Genomic DNA, 26,201 nt, shown 5'->3' with positions numbered 1-26,201 from the left:
GTTTAGTCTGCAGCTAAAGCCGTGGGTGAGTTAGGTTCATGAGTTAAAATCTGCTTCTGAGACTAATCTCTCTCATACTCTGGCTGCCTAATTAGATGGAGACGCTCCATGTGATAAACTTAGTTAGGAGGACGTCCTGTCTTTGTGGACGCAGGTTTCAGCTTTGTTGACTGCGTACGACTCGTATTTGTTCTGTCGTACTGAACATTAACCAAAGTGCTGCTTCAACCTCTCTGGAAATGCAGAATTCTAATTTTAACGATGAATTTAAATGACAGCAGCAGCTCTTTCTATGTAAAGCTGTTGTCATTTAGAACTGTCTGAAAGCCAGGATTTTACCACAAAATTTGAGTTTTTGTCAGTTTCTTGCTTTTTTCGAATAGATTTTTGCTTTTCAGTCCTTAAAGATGAGATCTAACGTTAATTATTGTCCTCTAATCAGCAAAAAACGTTTTAAATGCTCATTTTCTACAGTGAATAAAGACACATTTCCATTCTGTTAGTGTCAAATGTCTTTTGTTAGCCTGCAGAGCTAACTAGTTAGCATTAAAGTTACTTCCTTGAGGCATGATGTACAGAATATTCAATTTTTATGTCAAGTTCAAGTCTATATCAGCCAATAGAGTATTTTTATAGTATTTTCAATTACATCAAGAGTGACTGTAATGTACATTCAGGTGTTTGTGTTGTATTTTTATTTTTATAGATTGATTTTATTGAATTTTATTCTCCACTAGAGTATTTTTATATTTTCAATTGCATTGAGAGTGACTTAATTAAATTCTAATCTACATTAAAAAAAATTATAGTATTTTTAAGAGTCACTTTATTTCTTTATTTATTTTAATATACATTAGAGTATTTTTATATTTTTATTTGTATCAAGAGTGATTTCTTTGAGTATTTTTTATTTTTTTGTATTTATATACTATAAAATATTAAAATACTCTAATGTACATTAAACATTAGATTATTTTGTAATATTTTCATGTATTATAGTACTATAAAAAAGAACAATATTTTTTATAGTATTTTTAATTACATAGTCACTTTACTGAATTTCAATGTATATTAGAGCATTTTTATAGCATTTCTATTTATATCAAGATTGGTTTTATTGAATTTTAATCTACTTTAGAGCACTTTTTATAGTATTTTCAATTTCATAGTGATTTTATAGAATTTTGATGTACGCTACAGCATTTTTATTTATATCTAGTGATTTTATGTAATTTTAAGGTACATTACAATTAGGGCTGCAACAACGAATCGATAATAATCGATTATTAAAAGCGTTGGCAACGAATTTCATTATCGATTCGTTGTGTCACGTGATTCATGCGTCACTCGCCATGTCGCAGAGCCGTTTACTCCACCTGCAGAGCTTTGTCAATGCTGGCTGACTGAAATAAAGTTTGTTTTTTTTTCAATAAATCCACCTGTAGAGCGAGTTGAACAGAGTGAGGTGGCGGCAAAGCGAAAGTAAATTCAGAGTAATTTCAACCAAACATGACCGACACGGAGAAAACAGTCAGACCGAAATCCTCAAAAGTGTGGCAGCATTTAACGCTTCACAAAACAACAAACATGCGTAGCATGCAAGCTTTGCAAAAGTGATACATGATGGAACAGGAGCACCATGATGATGATGCAGCACCTGAAACAGAAACACGTTGGAGTCTCCGATGAGGATGAAGGAGCTCAACAGCAGGTAAGTCACTACAGTATCCTACGTTTGTTCCGTTTTACAGTGAGGAAACGTAACGTTAGTCTCTCTGGTAGCTCTCCTGATGCTAGTGTTTGTTAGCTGATTAATGACAGTGATAGGGCACGTGTGTGTGTGTGTGTGTGTGTGTGTGTGTGTGTGTGTGTGTGTGTGTGTGCTTTGTGTTTTGCTCTTTTTTTATGGTGCTTGTCCTATCTATCTATCTATCTATCTGTCTGTCTATCTATGTATCTATCTATATGTGTGTGCGTGCCAATACTAACCCAATACTGCAAATAAAACAAGATAATTATTGAGTTGTTGTAAATTGTGCTATAATACATACTCATACTATCTTTCTCATTTCATGAACAGCAAACAATGACAGGCTTCATGATGAGAAAGACATCATGTCCACCACAGCAAGCAGCTGTTCTGACTGAGAGCATCCTCAACATGATGCTCACTGACATGAGGCTTCTGTTGATGGTTGAAGATGAAGGCTTCACTACAATGATCTTATTTACTCTGTCAGTCCAAATCTTCTCTTTCTGAATAAAGCGGTGGAAATTAAAATTGTGTTGTTTTTTTTATCCGATTAATCGAAAAAAAATAATTGGCCGATTAATCGATTATTAAAATAATCGTTAGTTGCAGCCCTAATTACAATGTTTTTCATTGTATTTTCAATTACATCAAGAGTGATTTTAATGTACATTACAGTATTTTTATGGCATTTTTAACTACATAGTCACTTTATTGAATTTTAAAGTATATTAGAGTATTTTTATTGTATTTTTATTCATATCAACAGTGATCGCATTTTAATCTTCTTCAGAGAATTTTTATTTTATTGAATTTGAATGTACAATGAATAAAAACAGCATTCCAGGCAGTTATAGTGTAAAATGTCCTGCTAGCCTGCAGAGCTAACTAGTTAGCACTAAAGTTACTTCCTTGAGGCATAACATACAGAATATTTCATTTTTACGTCAAGTTCAAGTCTATATCAGCCAATAAAATGGGTACAGACTTCACAGAATCTTAAGAACTTAGATTTTTACTAATTACTACTGTTAAGAACTTGGAGGCAGTAATCAGTTCATGTCTGTCTGATGTTCTGTCACTGGGCATGCTCAGTCTCGTTTGCCTCGACAAACGGGTTTCCAACACTTGATATCGACGACTTCATTAAAAATAACAGTTTGTTTTATTTAGATTCAGATGTGACGCACGTATAGTAACACGGCTGCCTTTGTCTGTCTTGTTTTGGTATTTTTTGTGGCATTTACAATTGTTTTTTTTGTTGAATATTTAAAGTTCAGGCTGGCCGGGATTTGAACCAGAGACTCACTGCTTGAATGCATTTGTTGCACGCGTGGTATGTACAAGATGCAGTAACCTCTGAATGAGCTAAAAGCTGCAGCTCTACGTCAAAATATCCACTTTTACAGCACAAATACTCATGAACAGCCTGGTTTAGAATCAGGTTTGGTCTCTATATCTGTATATTTAAAATCCCTGTTTGAGACAACTAACAGTGGCTGCATTCACACACGTTAATTAAGGGCGTGGCTTCAGTTAGAAGACAGTTCACAGCTCAGAGATGTTTGCTCGACGCACCTCAGCTTCACCTCTTTGCTTGTTTTTGGAGTCGGCGGTGCAAAAACGGTGACGTCTGAAGCCACCACACTGAGGATGCTTTCAACAAACCATACACAACGCCTAAAAGACGCTGCTCTGTTTTATTTTAATATGCTTATTTCCTTATTTTATTCTCTTTTATTTATGTACACATTGTTTTATTAGGAGAAAAAGTAGCAAGTCAGTAGCAAAAAAGTGAAAATTCTGTGATTTATATTAAATATTTTCTGCTTTTTTTCCTCTTCAGTGAAATTAAACAGAGACTTTTTGGCAGTTGTATAGTTGGGGAGGTTATTTTGGGCTTTGGAGAAACATTGATCAACATTTTTCCTCATTTTCTGACATTTTATAAACCAAACAACTAATCAATTCATCAGAAAATAAGCAACGGACTAAATAATCATTAGCTGCAGCTGTAGTTTATGTCCACGTCTCTGTATGTTCTTTAGTTGTGTCATTAAATAATGGATATAAAGGACAATTTATACCTTTATTTATTGCTTACTATTACGACTATTTTATCTAGCTTTGTGTTTTCGCCTTTATTATTTTATCTGGCATTGCTGTATTGACTCTATTTTTTCCACTTTTTGCCTCTCTGGTATTTTTTTTTCCAACTTGGACTGAACATAAAACATGTTTTATTTATGCAATTTTTATCACAACTGCTCTAAACAACACCAAATATTAACACAAAATCTAAGTGCAATAACAATCGTACATGTACAATAATCTGATGATGATTGTTTACATGTGTTTTTGTTATTTTTCTCAATATTGTATGTTTAATTCTACTTTTTAAATTCTTTATCCCAGTCTTCTACCTTTTTTATCGTCGTTTAAAGTGTGTTAACTGTTCATTAAAGTGAACCTTCTTAAAAACAGCCCCAGGTTTCAGCTGGAATGAAAACTTTCTGCAACTGAGGCTTTTAAAGCAAACAAACACACACAAAAACTACAAAAAATAATCACATTTTGCAGGAATACAGTCTGAAACCCTTCAAATCAAAAAGACTGAAAACTAAATTCCCTTCTTGAGTCGTCTGTTCCTCACACAGCTTTAAACCCTGACTGTATGGCTGAGTTAATAAATCTAAAATACGATTAATAATAAATTATTGAATCTAATGTTTTCAGGGTCGTTGTACATGTAAAATGACAATAAAGACGTTCTCTTCTATTCCTAAGTAAACTCTGTTATTAAAAGGTGCCACATAAACTTGTTATTTTTATAAATATCATATATAGAATGTCAAATGCAGTATTTTAAAAACACCAGAACATCCGACTATATCTACTATATTTCATCATGGTTTCTTGCACGACTATAAACCAGTTTGAGTTGATTAATTTTGCGACAGATAAATGAGGAAGGTGAAATATTATGATGACATAATATAGCTTTATGCAGCAGTATTTACTTTTTTTTTAAGCGCAGCAGCTATTTAAAGCAAAAAGACAAAAAAGGATGCAGTCTGAATGTTAAAACCTCCGTCTTTGTGTACAGTCAGTGAGTATAACCCTCATTAACGAGCGTTCAGGTCAACTTCCTGTTAAAGTGATGGTTGTTTGGTTTCTTTTATGTAAATATTCCTTACAGCTCTATACACACATTAACGCTGTGATATTCAGAACCTGAACAGCAGCGAGGTGAAAACCAATAACGCCGAGGAGCAAACGCATTTTCTGTTCACTCCGAGGCAGATTTAAAAACCAATCAATCTCATCGTTTATGAAAATTCCGCAGCTCGTTAAATTCCCATCGCTCGCATGTTCCCTGTAAATTGTTTTGCCGGATTTCTATTTTTATCCGCGCAGTTAGCGGAGATGAAAATAGAAAAGTTGATCCTTGGAGTGCTGCGAGGGGAAAACGATCCTCAGCGTTTGACATGAAGAATCTGTAACGTGTGCTCATTTACAGTGTTTCACAGTTTACTGATCTGATTTCATTTCCGCTGCCTGTGAGTGATGATTATTAAGAGACAAATGTGTCACTGTGCCGCTAATCGGGCAAACAAGACTGACATTTAATCTGTCAAACAACGCGCTGCTGCATTAATGAGACAGAAGCCAGTTCAGACTTCAGCTCCACAGAAGAAGGAAGGAAGGAAACGTTGCTGCTTTTATAAGATTTACGTGATTTCTGGAGTTTATTTAGACCTGAGAGCACGAAAGAACAAAACGGTTTCTCAGGTTAGTAGTGTGATATTTTAAAAAATAGATAAAAGTATATGTGTAATGAATTAGGATAAAGGAAATAGAACTAAGGGAAACATAAGGCTGTGGTAAACATGAAGCTAAGGTAAACATAAAACTAGACATGTTGAGCTAAAAGTCAGCGTTTTCAGTGCCACAAAGGCTTTTAACCAGCTAGATCTCCATGGTAACCGATGCTGCAGATCTAGCTCTCCATGGCCACTGATGCTGTGGAGCTACATCTCCATGGTAACTGATGCTGTGGTACTAACCTGGTCAGGTCCTATTCAGAGTTTCTGTTTCGGATGAGAGTAAATGTTTTAGCTCTAAACCTGTTGATCTGTACGCTACACTGTATGCACCATGTTGCCATGGCAACCTACATGTATTTAGTTGGTGATGCTGAAATCACAAAGTGCAAGTAGTATATTTACGTATTTATTTATATTATAAATATATATAAAATGGTTTTGTTTTTTTTTTATCTCAGAAAGTATCGGAAATTTCACGTATATGTTTATAAACATTCAGGTTTTTATAGCTAACAATTCGAGACATACTGTCGTTCATACGTTGGGAATCTGCCCTAAATAAATAAAATCGAATTGAACCCTAATGATGCTTTTATCTCTGACTGGGGTTTTAGTTTTTGTTGACAGAAACGTCCTCCTCTCCTATAATCCTGAAAGCTTTCTAATGTGCATTAAAGCCACAAAAACATTTTAAAAAAGCACAGAAGTCTCTTGGAATTAGGAACCGGTTGACTTAAAAGCACCGTGTTTTCATCAGGCAACTACTACCAACCTTTCTCTGCATCGCTGTTGTAAATTCCAAACTGCTGACAGGTGAAACCTAAACTCCATAGGATGCTCTTACATTTGTGTAAATGTAAGCGTCTTACTTTGCGTTGCTGTCGTTGGGTTCGTCTCCGTCCGATGATGAGGAAGGAGATGGGGAAGGTCCAGACTGGGTGCCGGTGTGATGATTGGGTAGCCGGTTTCCCCCCTGAGTGGAATCGTACGGAGCCGACCAATCGGAGAAGCCCATCTTGCCCGTTAGCGAGTCGTTGCAGTCCTGTGGCGGCGGCTGCGGGGTCTGGAACAGAGGGGCGGAGCCAGGTCCGTACGGGGCGTTTGGATAGGGTGGCTTTAACCCCGGAACCTGGGGGGGAGGGAACTGGGGGGGCAGAGGAAAAGAAACCAGGTTGGAGAAGGAAAAATAAAGTGTGGAGGGAGGAGAGGAAAGAGACGTGATGGAAATATTAAAAGCTCAATTATTACTATTTCTTGGGCTTATTCTTAATACGGATTCTTCAACACCTAACTTGTCCCGCGTAAATTATATATCAAAACGTCCGGTTCAATCAGGAACAGTGTGCTGTGACTTTTGGTGGTGATTCATTACACGGTTTTTACAAAATTCGCAAAAAACTACATTAAAAATCCCCATTGAAATGAATGTTAAACCACCTGCCAACTGCCAAATCCAGTCATGTTTGGACCCCTGAAGCTGTGCCAGATTTCACAGTAGAATCTTTAACATTTAAACGGGTCACAAGGCTTTTAATGTTATTAATTTAAATCACTGTTTTGATACCTTGTGCAGTTTTTACGCAGTCGCAGTTTAAGTTTTATGAATTTTTCTTCTAAATTTTAATAGTGCAATTAACTTTGTCTCCTTCTCACAATTTCTCCTCTACATGAACAATTTATACATAAGAATGTAGGTATTTTTGTCCTCTTTCACCCAGTTTAAGTCTCATTAACACAGGATTTATAGTTTTTTATAAGTCCCCTCAGAGCTCAGAGTGTGTCGACCAAAACTCTCACTGTCTCTGATTTTATCTGCGCTGTAAAACCATAAATAGAGGATCTCTCTAACCTGCCTCCAAATCTGTAGAAAACACAGAACGGACATGAAAATACATCAGAATGTTCACAACAAGATTCTTCTTCACGCGCTGAAAGAATTTTTCCGATACGACTCATAGTTTTTGAGCTGTGAATCAAAAACTACGTCTGCTCTGCTCACTACAGCCAACTGGAGACTCACAGCTGATTGGTCGATTGAGACACTTTCAAAGTAAAAGCTCAAACATGGTAAAAGATGCTGATTAGGGTTTGTGAAACGTGAGGGCTTTTCAAAATAAAATGCTCTCATATAAATCATACCTTATGTAGAATTACAGCAGTTTATTCTGAAATTTTCTAGTAGGTTTTTACAATTCCTAATGCATATCGTATTAACATTAAATAATATTTTACAAGAAGATAACAGAATATGTATCACTGTTTCTACAACTTCAGCGATTTATTATATTGTAGCGACCCTCTGTGATGAATGAGTGAGACTTTTTCTCGTTCTCTGGTCGTTTATTGAACCTTCAACACCAAAATAACTACAAAACCCCATAACTTAGCTCCAGAATTAGCCGCTTTTCCCAGCTCTCTCTACTGCTGACTCTCAGCCAATCAGAGGTGAGCTAACTAAACATGGCACGTTCACTGACATCAGGTAAATCTGGAACCGAACAATAAACATTGAAACCTCAACATCAACCATTACAATATCTAATTTCACTTCTATGGAGACGGTTTTCCTTTTCTTCAAAGCATCAGAAGAGTCTGACTTACATTTGAGAGCCATAATGAAGGACAAAAAGTTAGTGAATGTAGCACAATCGAAGGTGGCGTACAACCAGAGAATGTAAACAAACCGTCTTTTAGTGCCACGTGACGACATATTCGTCCAACTAGTTCCACATAACCAGTTCCGATGTAACGATGAAATGCTGTAGGTCGAGCACGTGGTAAACCGAGGGCCTGCTATATTCAGGTTTTCCAAAATTTTCTTTTTTTAAAAATCACTTCAATCAGAACGGGGGAGCTTACACTATGTAATTATCTTCACATCACGCAAGGAAGTAAAAGAATAAAAAGGAAAATAGATGAAGAGTGTCTAATTACATGTAGGTTCAAGTGAAATCTGATCTGATGAAACTCATCTTTTTGCACTCTCAGGGGAAAACGACAGCTTCTCCATAATGTCAACCTCGTGTACGTCAGTCCTTCTTTCCCCAGCGGTGTGTGGTTCTACTTTTAACCATTTACATACTGTCCTATTTTATTACACATTAAACTAGAGGCTGGTGGAGGGATGTGGGATATAAAGGACGACGCCCTCCTCCCTCAGCCACCTTTTCCCCCTAAATGAGCACATGCCACAAAGGGATTCCATTTAATCCACTCTGCTACATGTACGTTCATGTAGAGCGGAGTACGATTACAGACTGAAGGATTAGGAAGAAGAAGAGGAGGAGGAGGATCCTACCTGATTCTTTCCAGGCTGCATCGGTCCCATGTGGCCAGGTGGTCCCCCAAATGGAGTGGGTCCAAACCCAGGTACTGAGGATTAAAAAAAACACACAAGCTGGTTTTCTACACGTGGTAAATAAAAATCCATTCAGCAAGCCAAAAAGGATGACATAACAGAGGTCCTGTTTGGTGAACTTGCAGTTTTACTACTCACAGATGAAAGAGGAGGGCCCCATGTTGGGCGAGCGAGGTTTGGAGGCGGCTGAGAAATACTCCACAGCTTTCTTGAATCGCTCCACCTTGTCCTCCATGCGAGACTGAAGAGAGGAAACGAGAAGCTTCGTGTTGACATGCTGGGATTAGCACAGTGAGGACGGGAGATTTCCCACATTCAAATCAAAGAAAAACACCTGGAGCACACTCAGGATTAGGGACCGACCGATACGGGTTTTTCCAGGACTGATAGAAGACACCTGTCGTCTCATTAATCAGGATTACTATGGATGAATATGTAAAATAGAAACAGGAGTGATGATTTCTGAGTATCAGAGGATGTTGGAACACTCCTCTGTTTACTGTGAGATCAACCGATTGAGATCAATAACCATTTGTCTCCTTAAACAATATCGCTGTTTTCTTAAGTTCTCACTGTTCTGTCACTTTTCTTGCCCATTAAGGTTCATCTATTAAATCAGGGGTTCAACCTCATTCTAGTTCAGGGCCACATTCAGCCCAATTTGATCTCCAGTGACCAGTAAAATCACAGCATAATAACCTATAAATAACCACAACTCCAACTTTCTCCTTTTAGAGCAAAAAAGTACATTCTGAAAATGTTCACATTGAAGGAATTATCATTTTACAAAACATTATGAACAAACTGAAATTTCTTATGAAAAATAAATTCAATTTCAACAACATTCAGCCTCAGTTTATCATTTACACATTACAGCTTCCAGATCACAGAGTGTCTACAAAGGAACAAACATTTAGTCAACTAGAACTGAATGAGAAAAATGTGACACTAAATGACAAAAGAACAATGAACAATCTAGTATTTTACTTTATGATCCAAACAACTTGTCATGGTCTAGAAATTATTTTAAATTTATAATTTTACTCATTTATAATCTGCAGTTAATGTCTTCTCTGTAATTTTTACTCCTTACAAAGTCGGGCTGGATTGGACCCTCTGGAGGGCCGGTTTTGGCCCGCGGGCCGCATGTTTGACCCCCCTGCTCTAGACTGTCTGTCTGATAAAATCTTGACTCTAGATCATTTTCGCTGCTCAGAGTTAGCCACTACAGTTTTAGCTCAGCCTCCCAGCGAAGCAGAAAGGATTCTCCATCGTAACGAGATGAACGAGACCCTCGACTGTCTTGAGCTGCAGCGAGCCCAAACACAACAGCGTGTGTTTAACAGCAGCCTCGCAGCAGGGGACTGTTGCTCCAAGCTGCACTGCTGCCGTTCTGTCAGGCAGCAGGGCCGAGTCCTGCTCTCAGCACCAACACCGTGCTGGATGTTACAGACAAAACGCTTTCTCTAAGTCTCTTTCTGTTCAGCTCTCATTAATTTTAAACTCGTATACGTGAACGTCTGTGCTTCAGATTTCCACTCATGTTCTGGTACAGAGCCAGCATGCGGCCATTTTAGAATCACATGCGCTGGGAAATCTGCCGAGTGTGACTGAATATTTCCATCGATTGCATTTGACGTTCAGCAGGTCGTGCTTTTCTGCCCAAGTAGACAAAATCACTCAGTTTCAGGTGAAATCTGACAGTAGGACACCTTATTTTCTCTTTTCTAACTAGCTAACACACCTGTCTGAGTTGCGACGCTGCAGTAACTGAAACTAGAGGCTTCTCTGTGCACGGCTGCTTAGCTACCTTCTCCTGACGCATTCAGGGAACATCTGTAGCTTCAGAAAACAACCTGTGTTAGACTCTCCTCGTCTAAATTAAACGAGTCTCTGCAGGCACAAAAACCACCACAAGAGGAGAAGAACTCAACCCGTGGAAAACACTGAGCTATAATAATAATCATAATAACTTTATATTTATAGCACCCTTAAGAACAGCGTCCACAAGGTGTTTTGACAATTAAAACATGCAACACAGACAATCCAGCAGAGCAGTCATTTAACCCTCCTGTTGTGCTCATTTACGGGCACCAAAAAATACTGTTTTCTTGTCTGAAAAAATCCAAAAATTCAGCAAAAAAATTCTCCAAATTCTGAAAATTTGCAAAACCTTCAGGAAGCAAATTCTAATAATTCCTTAAAAGTTTCCCTTCAAAGTTTTATTTAAAAAAATCCCCCAGCTTTGGCAAGAAAATTCTTGTAAATATTTTCAAAAAATTAGTGAAAATCTTCCAAAAAAACCTGAAAATATCTAAAGTGATTCCATATCTATCAATAAAACTTCTAAGATTTTCTTTAAGAACATTCACAAAAAAATCAACCAAAATCCAGCGAAATTCGCTGGATTTTGGTTGATTTTTTGTGAACGTTCTTAAGAAACATTTTCAGCATTTCTCTTTTTCCACCAAAAAATGTTCAAATATTTCCCAAAAATGTTGAAAATGTGGACATCAGAAGTTTCACTGTGAAAATATTTTTTTCCCCACATTTTCAAATTTTAAAACGGGTCAATTTTGACCCGCAGGACGACACAAGAGTTAAAATAAATACTAAAAATTATAATGAATTAAATGAATAATTAGCTAGATTAGCATGCAAATCAAACAAGGGAACTAGGGAGTTTAAAAATTAAAGAATAAGATTGAGGGCTAAAATTAAAAGTCAAAAAATTAGAGAATTAAAGAATCAGAGAGACGACATCACACCAAAGAAGCAGGCAGCTATAAGTAAAATAAAACAAGAGAACATCTAAAATAAACAGACATAATACAGAATAAAACGCTAAAACTAAATAAAGCTAAACATAAACTTCACATAAAAGCAAGTCTATAAAAGTGGGTTTTAAGAAGTGATTTAAAAGAAGTTAGTGACTCTCCCAGCTATGACAAAGTATTGCATTTACTGCAAAAAAAAGCAGCCAAAGCCAGACTGGGAACAGAGATTCAAAGTTTCAAACTAAAACGTTAAAAAAAGTCTCCAAGAAACTCATTCTGTGCAGTGAAATTCTAATTAAATTTAACACTCTTTATAATAAAGCAGAAGAGCAAATATTTATGGTAACGGTAAGTTAAGGTGCAAAACATTCATCTGCACCTTTATTCCTGTTTACAATCATTTACTGAGAACTTTAAATATATTATTCACTGAATATAAATACAGAATATATCCCATTTGCGCCCCAACAGTGTTTGGAGGACCACCCCCCTCTTCCAAGCATGATATCCTGATTTTACTAACTGGAATTCTGAATGGATGGTTGGTTTTATTCCTTTGGGAATCAAGAGAAGGAAAAACCTGACTGGCTCTACAGGCAGCCAAAAAGACACTGCTACTGGTCAATGTTCACCCCCGTCCTGCCAAAAGATGCAGAGAAAAACTTTAGTGTGCACACAAATTCTGTACTGTTGCACCAATGCAGCTAGTGATAAAAGTTCATCTAGAGCAGTGATTATTCTGTCTTTAATTCATTGCTTTTGGTCACAGACGGTGTGGAAAAACTGCTTCTACAAATCAAACATTGCTGCTGTTACTGTTTTACACTTAAATCTTGTAAACCACAATTAAACCAATGAGATTCTTGTTTAGTGAAGCAGCTACAACAGGTTAAATGTAGAAATTTCCAATGTACCATAGAAAACAGTAATGCAAATGAGAACTGACAAAAAGAGAGCCCTTATAAAGCAATATTTTGTGCAAAAGGTGCGATAAAAAGATTGGGGTGCACCATAATTAGGTGCTGTTTGCACCTAAATCAAAAAGTTAAGCACACTGATGCAACTAGTGTAAAAGGTTAGTCTGGAGCAGTGATTATTTTGCTGTTTACTCATTACTTTTGGCTACAGACTGTGTTCAATAACTGCTTCTACAAATCCAACATTTCCTGCTATTACAGAGGGTCTTTGACTTACATCAGAGTTCTGTTCCTACAGATCAACGTAAGGCGATTTTTGCCCTAAGTCGGAACTCCGGCAAAAATGTAAACAAAGCCGCTACAGGCATCACGATATTGATCAGTTCGTTGGAAAAGTCATGAATACCAACGACTTTCATGCACGAATCATTTTACAAGAAGGTAACAGAATATGTTGCACTGTTTTTACAACTTCATCTAATAATGCTGATGCTTGTCTGTGTTTGGCCCTGTTCTGAGCATTTTATTTTATCTAATTTCACTTCCATGGAGACGGCGTTCCTTTTCTTCAAAGCACTGCCATCAGAAGAGTCTGATTTACGCTTGGGAGCCATAATGAAGGGCAAAAAGTTAGTGAATGTAGCACAATCCATGGTGGAGTACAACCGTAGAATGGAAACAAAGCCGTCCTATATCGACTCCTCTCGCCAACTACTTCCATGTAACCAGTTCTGACGTAACAACGAAACGCCGTAGGTCGAGCACGTCGTAAACCGAGGACCCTCTGTACTGTTTCACACTAAATCTTGTAAACCACAATTAAATCAAAGAGATTTGTTTTTGATGAAGCAGCTAAGGCAGGTTTAATGTAATAAACATTTATCTGCACCTCTATTCCTGTTTATAATCATACACAATGTGCTATGAAAATACCAATGTGTATAAGAACCGACAAAAAAGGAAGCACTTGTAGTGTTTTATTCAGTGCAAAAAGGTGCAGTAAAAAAATTGGGATGCACCGAAATTATCTGCTAGTGCACGTAAATGAAAAAAATTAGACACTACAGTGCAATAAGTGTAAAAAGCTAATGTACAAAGCATTTATCTGCAATTATTTAAATATTGTGGTACGAAAATACTAATGTGTACGAGAACTGACAATATAGGAAACACTTACAGAGTATTAATCGGTGCAAAAAGTACAGTAAAAAAACTAGAACCAGTAGAAAAAGTCAGTCTAGAGCAGTGATTATTTACTGGTTATTCATCGCTTTTAGCCACAGACTGTGTTAAGTTACTAACAAATCCTGCTGTTATACAAAAATATTTCTACTGGTGAAGCCATAAGATGTTTTCTGTGAAGAAGCTACATTAAATTAGCTAAATTAAATTCTTGAGTTAGCATAGCTTCATTAGCAGCTCAGGTAAAAAAGAAAAAAACAGGTTAACGGACATTTATCTGCATCTTTATTCCTGTTTGCAATAATTTAAATATTGTGTTACAAAAATACTAATGTGTACGAGAACTGACAATAAAGGGAGAATTTATAGTGTATTAATCACTGCAAAAAGTGCAGTAAAAAAAATGCAACCAGTGTAAAAAGTTATCCTGGAGCAATGATTATTTTGCTGCTTTTAGCCACAGACTGTGTTAAATAACTGCTTCTACAAACCAAACATTTCCTGCTATTACTGTTTCTTGTGTGCCGGTTTTTGTGAAGAAACTACAAAATAAACTGAATGTGTTTATTCTCAGCAGTTCAGGTAAACAACTTTATCTTGCAGTGGAAAAATTTGGACCATGCAGCGGTTTACTGACCGCCTGAACTCACCACGGTGGAAAAACCCGACTCTGCTGCTCACTGAATGTCAGAGAGCAGAAACACGACAAACGGCAAATAAACACTAAAATCACTAAACTTTAACCCCAGTTCTTCTTTTACTAAACCGCTGACCAAATATAAACTTTGGCATGGGATGGACTCTGAAGCAGACGGACTAATCCTGCTGCAGACACGCATTTATCTAAGACAGGGGTGTCAAACATGTGGTCCGCGGGCCAAAACTGGCCCACCAGAGGGTCTAATCCGGCCTGACTTTATAAAGAGTAAAAATGACAGAAGACATTAACTGCAGATTGTAAATTAATATAAGTATAAATTTAAAATCATTTCTAGATCATGACAAGTTGTTTTGATCATAAAGTAAAATACTAGATTGTTCATTGTTCTTTTGTCGTGTCTCATTTTGTAATATTTTGTCCTGTTTTTTGTCTGACTTTTGCCGTTTGTCTCATGTTTTTGTCATTTTGTCTCATTTTTGTGTTTCCATTTTGTCTCGCTTGTGTTTTTTGTCTTATTTTTGTCATCTTGTGTTTTGCTTTATTTGCTGTTTTGTGTATCATTGTGTCTTTTTTCTTTCCCTTGTGTCCTTTGTCCATTTTTATCGCTTTGTAACTTTTTGTTTAATTTTTTGTCTTTTTTTGTTTTGTTTTGTGTCTTTTGTCTCATTTTTTGTAACATTTTGTCTCTAATTTTCGTAATATTTTGTCTTGTTTTTGTTGTTTTTGTCTGACTTCTGTTACTTTGATCATAAAGTAAAATACTATATCACTCAGTTCCAGATTCCTGTGACTAAATGTTTTGTTTCTTTGTAGACAGAATGTAAAAGTATATTTTGACAATGTTCACACTAAAGGAATTATCTTTTTACAAAACATCATGAACAACCTGAAATGTCTTTAGAAAAACAAATTCAATTTCATCAACATTATGTCTCAGTTTATCATTTACACATTACAACTAAGAGATCACAGAGTGTCTACAAAGGAACACAACATTTAGTCACAGCTATCTGGAATTGAATGACATAGTATTTTACCTCAAAAAAGACAAAAAATAACAAAAACAAGACAAAATATTACAAAAACAAGACACAAAATGACAAAAAAGGAGACAAACAACACAAAACAAAACAAACAAGAGACAAAAAAATTTGACAAAAAAGTTACAAAGCGACAAAAAAAATGGGGAGACAACACAGCGAGTAAAAAAGGAAACAAAACGACAAAAACATGACAAACGACAAAAGTCAGACAAAAAAAACAACAAAAACAAGAAAATATTACAAAAATTAGACACAAAATGACAAAAGAACAATGAGCAATCTAATATTTTACTTTCTGATCAAAACAACTTGTTATGGTCTAGAAGTTATTTTAAATTTATAGTTTTACTAATTTATAATCTGCAGTTAATGTCTTCTCTGGAATTTTTACACTTTGAGGACCGGATTGGACCCTCTGGAGGACCGGTTTTGACCTGGGGGCCGCATGTTGGACACCCCTACACTAAAAAAAAAGAATAGATTTGGAGTTGTGGTTATTTCTAGGTTATTATGCTGTGATTTTACTGATGACTGGAGATCACATTGTGCTGAATGTGGCCCTGAACTAAGATATGGTGCAGTTCTACAGTTTATCAGTGAAGTGTGAGGAAGTGCAGACTTATGTCAACAGTAACGACCTATTTAACCGTCGGTCTGGTTTGTAAAGTCAAACATGGGCCGTGTTCGTTGTTCTGTAAAATGTGGACTTTTAATTGCCAGATATGAGGCTGGTAGAGAAGCAGTGCGGACCTACCTGTGACTGTTTGAAGACATCTCTGGCGATGGCGTCGAGGTTCCCCAGGTCTTTGATGGAGGAGACGTACTCTGAGACGGCTTTGATCACCACCTCACAGGGCGGCAGCACCAACTGATGGGCTCGCACCTGACAGAGGGAGAGCACAACAAAAGCTCTTCATGCATTCATACGGAGCTCAGACACCCGGAGGTTTGTTTAGGTTCATACGGAGCCGCTCGCATTTCTGCTTCACGGGGTTTTTTTTTTGTTTGTTTGTTTTAACACATTTTGTGATAAATTTCGACAACAAACCAACCAAATATGTTCACGTCGACAACCGCATATTTACAATCCAGACAGTTTTGAAACCAAAATCTTCACTTCCGGCTGTCCTTCACAATAAAATTCAGCTCTTTCCTCGCTTGTGAAGCTCAACTTTAATTCTCTTGCTAGCTCTGATTAAGAAAAAACTAACTGCCTCTCCAGTTTATGAGCCACAACTGATAACAGACGCGTTTTACTGAGATCACAATATTAGGACAGTCACATTCAGGGCAGCACTGACACTTTTATTTGGCTGTTATCTTTCAAAAACGTGTCGAGGAGCAGCCGATAAACTGCCGCCTTCATCTGAATTTATCTGATCTCTGATTATTATCAAAGCTGCTGCAGTAGAACTTTTTCAGTTTTTCTAGGATGAATGGGAACTATTCTACATCATTACATTCAAACATTATTCATATTTTTAGTGGCTATTTATAAAGAAATTAGCAGATGTAAAAAAAACAACAACAATAAATTACATATATAGTTTTTACTCTGGTGTTTAATTGTTATTTTCTTATTATCTGGACATTATTTCTTTAAAACAAATAACTATATTTCCTTCCTATCCTTAAATGACTAATTCCAATCATTTTTTCTTATGTAAAAATGCTGTTAATTAACATTTTCTGTAAATGTTTCAGAATAAAAGCCTTCTATAGGACCACAGGTTGGATTTTATTGTGAAACAGATCTGGAGATTTTCAGTTTTCAATTGTCAGTTTTTAGATTATCTGAATGTTTCCTTCCTATTAATAAAGAATTATTTTCAACCATTTCCATTTTGTGATTTAAAAAAGCTGTTTCTGCAAATGTTTCACAATAAAAGCCTTCTATAGGACAACAGGTGGGATTTTACTGTGAAACAGGTGTGATGTTTTCAAAAACAGCACATAAAAAATAGAATAAAAATCAATGGAACAAATTATGTTTAAAATAGTTGTTTACATTTTAAATATTATTGTTTAAATAATGTTTTAAATTGCTACCTAATTGCAGTACTGCAGAATAAGAATCAAAATCTGACTAATTTCATTTATCCTTGTAGGGAAAATGTTTTGTATCAAGACTGCTATCAAATAAAATGAAAAAATGAGAATTAAATCAAATTTTAAAAGGTAAAATTGATCAGACAAAGGAGGGATTTTATGAGTGGACGGAGACCGAAGGAAGTGATTCCTGCTGTGACTCTCAGTGGAACGTTTAGTCGTCATTAGTTTCTGGCTGAATGAGCTCCTCTGGTGGAGATGTGATGGAGAGGAGTTCTGACAACATCCTCCTCTCCACGTCCATTCTCCAGCCTCAGAGCTAATATTTCCTCAGAGCGAGCTGCGGTGTGGCCGTGGAAGCGTTGGGTACCTTGAGGGAAGCCAGTGGGTGTTCTGGTCCCAGCAGACTCCAGTGGAAGGCAGCCAGGTCCTCATCAGGCAGAATATGATTTCCTGCAAGCGAGACGTTTCAATGAAAAACGAGGACAGAAACACAGCGGTGCGAGCTGGAGGTGAGAATGTGTGGGATGTTTGCGTGGTCACCTAGCAGAGCAGCGAAGCAGGGCAGGTGCTGGGTCTTGAGTCCGAGCTGCCTGGCGGCCTCAGACAGCAGGTACTGGTGTGTGGTCAGGTTCTTGCCGTTCCAGCTCAGTTTGAGCGCGTGCGAAGAGAAGTAGGCGGGTACGTTGCACAGGGCGAACTCAGAGTCCTGAGCGATCAGGCCGGCAAATCCGTAGTCCCTGTAGAGAGACAGCACTTCCTGGTGGTGGTCCTCCAAAGTCTGTACGACCTGCAGACAGAAAACGGACAAACTGAGAATCCATCCGTCACCTATACACCGATTAATGCTCATTAGGGGGCTGGAGTCTGTCCCAGCTGACTGAGGGACACCTGGACAGGTAACAGTTAGTCAGTTTAGTTAGTTTCATTCATTGACAAAAGAAAAAAAATGCACAAAGAACAACTCAATGCAACAGAGCAGGGGGGAGGCTGAGCTAAAACTGTAGCGTCTAATTCTGTGCAGCGAAAGTAATCTAGATTCAAGATTTTTATCTGCAGTTTGTGCGCAACATACAGTCTAGACTGGGGTGTCAAACATGCGGCCTGCGGGCCAAAACCGGCCCTGCAGAGGGTCCAATCCGGCCCGTGGGATGACTTTGTAAGAAGACATTAACTGCATTTTAGAAATTTGTAAAACCGTAAATTTAAAATAATTCCTAGACCATGACAAGTTGTTTTGATCATAAAGGAAAATACTAGATTGCTCCTTGTTCTATTGTCATTTTGTGCTTCATTTTTGTAATATTTAGTCTTGTTTTTGTTCTTAGTCTGACTTTTGTCCTTTTGTTTCTCCTTTTTGTCTCGCTTGTGTTTTTTGTCTTATTTTTGTAATTTGTGTCTTTTTTTGTCTTGCTTGTGTCGTTTGTCCATTTTTTGTCACTTTGTGTCTCATTTTTGTAATATTTTGTTGTTTTTGGGGTTTTTTTTGTCTTTTTTTAAGTAAAATACAATATTGTTCAGTTCCAGATAGCTGTGACTAAATGTTGTGTTCCTTTGTAGACACTCTGTGATCTGGAAGTTGTAATGTGGAAATAATAAACTGAGGAATAAAGTTGCTGAAATTTCACTTATTTTTCTTAAGAAGTCTCAGATTGTTCATGAGAAAGATAATTCCTTAAATGTGAACATTTTCATAACGTACTAAAGGATAAAATAGGAGTTGTGGTTATTTATAGGTTATTATTCTCTGATTTTATTGGTCACTTGAGATCAAATTGGGCTGAATGTGGAACCGGAACTAAAATGAGTTTGACACCCCTGCAATAGAAAAACAAAGTTTCCCAACTTCTGAATGAAAGGGAGCAGAAAGGAGAATAAACTGATGTAATCTGCACCTTTACATCCAACAATAAAATTACAATGAGCATTAAAAACAACAAAATGACTATAAAGTCTGAGAGGCCTGCAGCTGCTCTCACTTCTATCAGTTTTCTCTCATAACAAACACTATGAAACTCTTAATTTATTTCTTTGTATTTTAATAATATTCTGGTTTTAATTCTCTTTTAAAATCTTGAGTGTGATTTATATTCTTTTGATTCCTCATCTAGATTGTTCCATAAATTCACCCCCTGAAATGTTCTATTAATTTGGTCCTTAATCTTGGTTTTATGAAGATCTCTGTTCCTTTTACTTACTTTCTCTTTTTGCAAATCTGTTCTGGACACTGACTGGAAAAGTTTCTTTATGAGCTTTAGACATAATTTGCAGAATACTATAATCTACTATGTCATGAAACTTCAACAACTTTAACCAAAGGAATAATGGGTTTGTTGAATCTCCAGATTGTTTTAGACTAATTATTCTTATGGCTCTTTTCTGTAAAATGAAAGTAGACTGAATGAAAGTCCAGTCCTGAAAACGGTCTATCACAGGACTACGTACGGAGACAAACATTCACATCTACGGACAGTTTAGAATTACCAATTAACCTCAGCATGTTTTGGACTGTGGAAGCCGGAGAAAACTAGGGAGAACATGCAAACTCCACGCAGAAAGATCCCAGGAAGGCCGGGATGCAAACCAGGGATCTTCTAGCTGCAAGGCGACGGTGCTAACCACCACGCCACTGTGCAGTTATAACTGAGAATCCTGAGTCCTAAAAACTCTCTGAATCTAGAAACATGGCATCACCGACTTCCTCATCTTTCAAACACAAACAGCACAATGAAGCTGCAATGATTAGTAAATCAGTTGGATAATTAATCTGCTGCTTTTTTAAAATCCTATTTTTAGGAACAAATGTCAAACTTATTTCAGATCTGTCCTGTCTTTTCTATTTTTTATCACTTTCAAGAAAACATTTTGTATTTTGGACTGTTTTAAAATGTCAATTTGTGGGCAAGATGTGACATTTTTCACTATTCTCCAGTATTTTAGTGACCAAGTAACTATTAATAAAGAAAAATAAATCAAAACTGAAAATAACCTTTTTATATTTGGGTGTGTGTTTCAAATTATGTTCTTTTTTTCTTCTTGTTTTATTGGATTCCTAGAGAAACAACCTCTCATTTCATTTTGTCCACAATACGGTTGTATGTGCAGCTAAATGACGATAAAAGTTGATTTGATTTTGATTTAAGATTTTTTTAAATTCTTGTGTTCTTAATATTTGCTGAAACATCTCGTGGGAAATGTAGGAAACCATCACTAGCCTTTGGAGCAGCTGTGTTTTAGACGTTTCTGTATAATTTCATGCAGTAATTTAAAAAAAAAAATCCCAGAGAGAGTAAAGGAAAATCAAAAAGTCTGACGAGCTAACATGCTAGCAGTCGCTGCATTATACTCAGCTGTTGATGACAGACTGGTAAAAATACTTTTGCTCATGACCCGTAACGACGCCTAATAAACCACTGTTTGCTTCTAAAAACACATCTGTGCTGCATCAGGTACTTTTAACTAACCGCTGATGCAGATATCTGGACGTAGAGCAACATAAACTCTTCAGAGAGCACCAATGCAGAACCAAAACGGTGGATGACAGCGAACAGGATTATGCCAGAACTGTTTTGTTAATCTTGTTAATCACCGCCAGCGTTAATCAATGTGAAAACTAAATAATTACACCCAGTTACCTTATTAAAAATGTATTTAATGAGCTGATAATCAAATCTGCCAATGAACTCGATGTGGGACGAGGATGGCAGCGATGATAATGAGGGAGTTGTTAAATGACAGACTTATTTAAACGGGTTCGTACTGTCGGTGAGCGACAATAAAACTGAAAACAATTTAAACTAGCAGAATTAAACAGCAAAGACTTGCATGCAAGGCACAAACAAAGCTGCACAAATACGATGGATTTTAGCGAACCAAGCAAGAGGTGAGACACTTGGAGCTGCAGAAACGGGACCGTTTCTCAGAATACAGGTAGGAAAAACAAGCGAGCACACATGGGAACTGTGAGTAATGATGCTGCACAAGCACGAGAAGCATCCGAATGCGTGTTGTAGTGTAATGTGGGTGGGATTTTTTTTTCCTATTCTAACAAGTATCCTCTCAGGATACACTATATGGCATTGTGTTTTTGTTACACCAGCATGCAAGCAGATGGAAAAAGTAGATCAAAGGCACAACGTGACAGCAGCTGAAGCTTGACAGGCATTCGGCGGTTAGGTTGCATTTATGGCAGGCCGTTATGACTCACACTCACCTCTTTATGTTCACTACAGCAGCCTAATAATAGTAAAGTAGTACAGAGCAGCTCTCTCTGAGCACTTACAGATATTATTTTCAATATATGACCTCTTTTTTTGTATCAGCAATAATAAATAACATCTATAGAGACAGATGCACTCCACAAACAACAGAAAAATGTGGCCTTTTTATGTACCAGCCAATAATCTTGTAATAAGTACATTAAGCAATGCTTCACTTGCATGTATATTATTCTGGAAATTCTGTACTGTGACAGGAGATAACAAAATAAGGAATATTTGAGAGATTTCAACGTCACCCTGTCGTCAAAATATTTACTGAACGTTTATGAAAGTGCTTATTTTAACTTGGGAAACAATTCAAACTGCACTGCTGTTTGGAGTTTTCTTGTAAACACACAAAAAGTTGCATTTACATTCAGCTTTTCTCACTAAATCAATCATGCAAAGTGGAATTTCATGACAAATCTAAAAGACTGTGTCCAAAGGGTAAATGCACAAAAGTAGTAAATTATCATTAAGAGTGTTTCTTAAATGGAAAACTACTGAAATGCACAAAATAACACAAAACGTGCCTCAGCAAGGAACTGGGGGGGCTATAAATAATCTTTCCACTCAGCAACTCTTCAACAATGTATGTAAAGGTTCATTGAGTTCCTGTTATGTAATATATAGGCTAGACTTGGTCACTCTCTAAGATGCATGCTTCCAAACCTGCTTACATGAAGATGCACAGCCCTCCGCACTTCAATTCAGATCTTTTCGTTATTTTTTGAATTTTTATTTAAACAAATTGTGCATTTCTCCTCCCAAACACACGCTAAGATGTGGCTAGTTTGCCAAACTGTGTGTGCATGATTGCAAATCATTAAAGCAGCAGTGGCTGGCTGATATTCCCTCCAGTGGTCAGGGCTGCTAGCTGCTAAACTGGAAGCCTGTGAGTGATGTAAGCTGCTAAATGGGCGTGTAGCACCGAAAGGGCAAGTGTAAAATGAACGGCCTGCCATATGACCACAATAAAACAACTTCACACAGCCACGATCTCTTTGCTCACCCGCACTCGGAAGCGGAACATGGCGAGGCGCACGCAGTGGCTGAGGCAGGCCGGGGGCAGGAACCATGCCCGGGGAGGCGGGGTGGCCTTGCTGCCGACGTGGTTGACTATCAGCTGCGCCGTCTGTCGCTGGCCCTGAGCTCGCCGCGCCCACTCGGGCCAGCGCTCCTTCCCCAGAGTGCCGTTGAAAACCACGACCAGCTCCAGGCCCCCCTGATACAGGCAGGCCTGGGAGAGGGCGGCCAGGTAGCCCAGCATGGCGTTCCACTCGCCGCCGCACACCCAGTCCGTCTGGTAGCCGCCGTAGAGCCGCTGCAGGCCGGAGTCAGCGTCGATTAGGATCCTGGCAGGCGGGGGCGGGGGAGGCATGGGCCCGGGGTGATGTGGGTGGTGGTGTGGGTGATGATGGTGAGGGGGCTGGCGGGCCGCGGTTCGGGCGAGCTTCAGGAGGTCCACCGGGACTGCGGCCCCGGGACACCGCTTCTCTAAATACTCTTGAAAGCCCTGCACTCCCATGACGGTGTTGTTGAGCCGGTGCGTCTGGCCGGGAGCGGGCTCTGAATACGTCCTGTACGCCGTGGTGCTGCTGTGTTGTGGGGAGAGACCGAAGCTAGCTGTGCGCTCGGGGCAAAGCTAGCTGGTCTCCGGTGTAGTGACTGACGACTTAAGTTAACCTGCCGCGAAACTAGTTCTCCGTGGCCGAGACTAGTTAGGCGAGTCCCCGCCGTGCAAACCGTGTGCGTGTGTGTGTGTGTGTGGAGCTAATGGAGCTAGTTTAGACACCGAGGAGCCAATTTTCTCAGTTTTGGTCGCGGGTGCTCGGTTTAGTGTCCATCCCGGTGGGGGTTTAGTGAGATGCCAGCAAGGCCAGTGTAGCTACCTACCTACCAGCAGAAAAAGTTCAACACATTCCCCGCACCCATAATTTGGCTTCCACACGACCAGCTTTGATTTAAAAAATGCAGTTGGAGGCGAGTAACGGAAATGCAACGGGGTGTTGGATGTTACCGAGAAGTGTCTAGAAAAGCTGCTGGTCGGTGCAACATGGAGCAGATGCGGTACTGCGCATTAGTTAGCAACCCGCAGGCTGGACGGCCAGTTCGCGGACATGATGTTGAGCCGAGCAGCCTGAAAAATCCTACTTCCAATCTGACAGCTGAAAACCTTGACATGTATTTTTTAAACTACCTCCGGCGGGTTTCGGCACGTGTGCGGCAGCGGTCCGTTGGCTCGCCGGTGTCAGAGCGTGGATTAAAAACAAAGTGTGGAGCGGAGAGCCCGGTGACTGGCTAGCCGGACTAGTATTTGCTAACGGCGGTTAGCTGCTAGCTGCTGGCAGGGTCCCCGGCGTGATTTGACGCGTCAACTCCCGAAGACAAGTCCGGGGCGGACACGACGCGGAATGAGATGGATGTTTGACGAAATAAAAGAAAAGTAACTAAAAGAAAATAAAAATAAAAGCCCGATGGTGCCTCCCTCGCTTTCTTCCACACTCACGGCTTCATGTTGCAGAGGGGAACGTTACTTCCAAGCGACATCAGCCATCTTGCGACTTCCTCGCGGCCCAGTGGAGTGGGAGGGAAGGCGAGGGGAGGGGAGGGGAGGGAAGGGAGGAGGCGCGGCCGCGGGGCACGCTGGGAAATGTAGTCCGACGGCGGCGTTACGTCCATTCAGTCACTTTCAGCGGCAAAGACAGAAAAACTACAACTACCAGCGGAAGGACGCCGACTGTGTGGATGAGGATGAAAAGCTGGAGAGTAGAATTTCTCAGTGGTCCACAAGTGAATCAAGTACAAACGCGGTTATTTCGTCTTTCTGCCACCCAGAACCCGATTGTAACTGTGTCTTCACTAAATAAACACATTGTTAACATAACTGCTGCTGTGTTACACTAAAGTTAAAGCCCAATCTCTCTCTCTCTCTCTCTCTCTCTCTCTCTCTAGTGGGACTAAACACATGCTTAAGCAAACGATGCAGGAAATGCAATAGGTGAGAGAGAGATAATTAAAAAAAATTAAACAAGAATAAGTGGCAATTTAATCCCCGAGCAGTTGCAGAGTGTAACAGGTAGAATGGCGCTGTCCCATCCGTTCTGATCTCCGTGAGTCTGTCGCCTCCCGGTGGTCGTGTTGGATCTCACCGCTCTGGGAGGAGATAGTGGGAGAAATGAGGAGTGAACTAAGTAGGCCAGCGGGCCCTCAGGGCTCCCTGCTCGGGTTGCCATGGTGATACGGAGGACTGAAGCTCCACCGTCTCCACATCCTCTCATCAAAAACTACACCGAGTACAAACCTCTGTGGTGAATGAAACCATAGAGGTGGCACAGTCAGTCAAACAAGTGGAAAAAGGTGCAAAATGACAAGATGGAGACACAAAATAACCAGAAAGTTACACAAAGCAATGACAAAGTGACACAAAATAATGACTACAGAGGCGTGCCCTATTACAGTGTCAAAATATTAACAAAGTGATGCAAAATACCACTAAAAAGACACAATACAACCACAGAGTAATACAAAAATAACACAAAACAATCATAAAGTGATGCAAAATGACAATTATAGATTGAGGCATAAAAGCCAAAAATAAGGGCACAAAGTGTCACAAAATAACTCAAAATGACCAAATATCTTGTTTTAAAATGATAAAATGTTAACAAAGCGATGCAAAATGATCCCAGAGACACACAAAGAATCATAAAGTGATGCAGAATGACACAAAATTCTCATACAATAACCACAAACTGACACAAAATTACATAAAGTGACTACAGACTGACACAAAACCACCACAGAGTGACTCAAAATAGCCACAAAGTAACACAAAACAACCACAAAATGGCACAAAAGAACCACTAAGTGACCCAAAATGGTTTCAATATGACATAGTATCACCACAAAGTTACACAAAAGAACCACAAAATGACACAAAAAGAGGTGCAAACAACCACAAAGTGACACAAAACAGTCATAAAGTGATGCAAAATGACCACAAAGTAGCACAAAACAACCACAAAGTGATGAAAAATATACACAAACTAACACAAAACCACAAAGTGACCCAAAAAATAAATGGAAACAACCACAAAGTAACACAAAACAGTCATAAAGTGATGAAAAACGGTTTCAATAATGCATAGTATGACCACAATGTAACACAAAAGAACCACAAAATGACACCAAAAGAGGTGCAAACAACCACAAAGTACCACAAAACAACCACAAAGTAACACAAAACAGCCATAAAGTGATGAAAAATATACACAAAATAACACAAAACAACCTTAAAGTGACCAATAATGTTTTCAATATGACAAAGTACGACCACAATGTAACACAAAAGAACCACAGAATGACACAAAACAAA

General features: G+C 38.6%; 1 protein-coding gene across 1 annotated transcript in view; it reads right to left on the bottom strand.

The window, feature by feature from the left end:
- fam120c (family with sequence similarity 120C) overlaps window positions 1-24,422 on the bottom strand; it is a 55,152-nt gene extending 30,730 nt beyond the window's left edge. Inside the window, exons 1-7 of the mRNA XM_055012680.1 lie at window positions 22,836-24,422; window positions 18,108-18,354; window positions 17,935-18,017; window positions 16,270-16,398; window positions 9,074-9,176; window positions 8,876-8,949; window positions 6,447-6,721 (exon numbers count right to left, since the gene is read on the bottom strand). Coding sequence (XP_054868655.1) covers window positions 6,447-6,721; window positions 8,876-8,949; window positions 9,074-9,176; window positions 16,270-16,398; window positions 17,935-18,017; window positions 18,108-18,354; window positions 22,836-23,351 — 1,427 coding nt within the window. The 5' untranslated portion in view covers window positions 23,352-24,422. The remainder of the gene's footprint in view (window positions 1-6,446; window positions 6,722-8,875; window positions 8,950-9,073; window positions 9,177-16,269; window positions 16,399-17,934; window positions 18,018-18,107; window positions 18,355-22,835) is intronic.
- Between the last annotated feature and the right edge of the window lie 1,779 nt (window positions 24,423-26,201).

Source organism: Amphiprion ocellaris, chromosome 8 (assembly GCF_022539595.1).
Source record: "Amphiprion ocellaris isolate individual 3 ecotype Okinawa chromosome 8, ASM2253959v1, whole genome shotgun sequence".
Lineage (NCBI taxonomy): Eukaryota > Metazoa > Chordata > Actinopteri > Pomacentridae > Amphiprion > Amphiprion ocellaris.
Note: the sequence above shows the minus strand (reverse complement) of the source record. Positions and strands in the feature narration are given on the sequence as shown.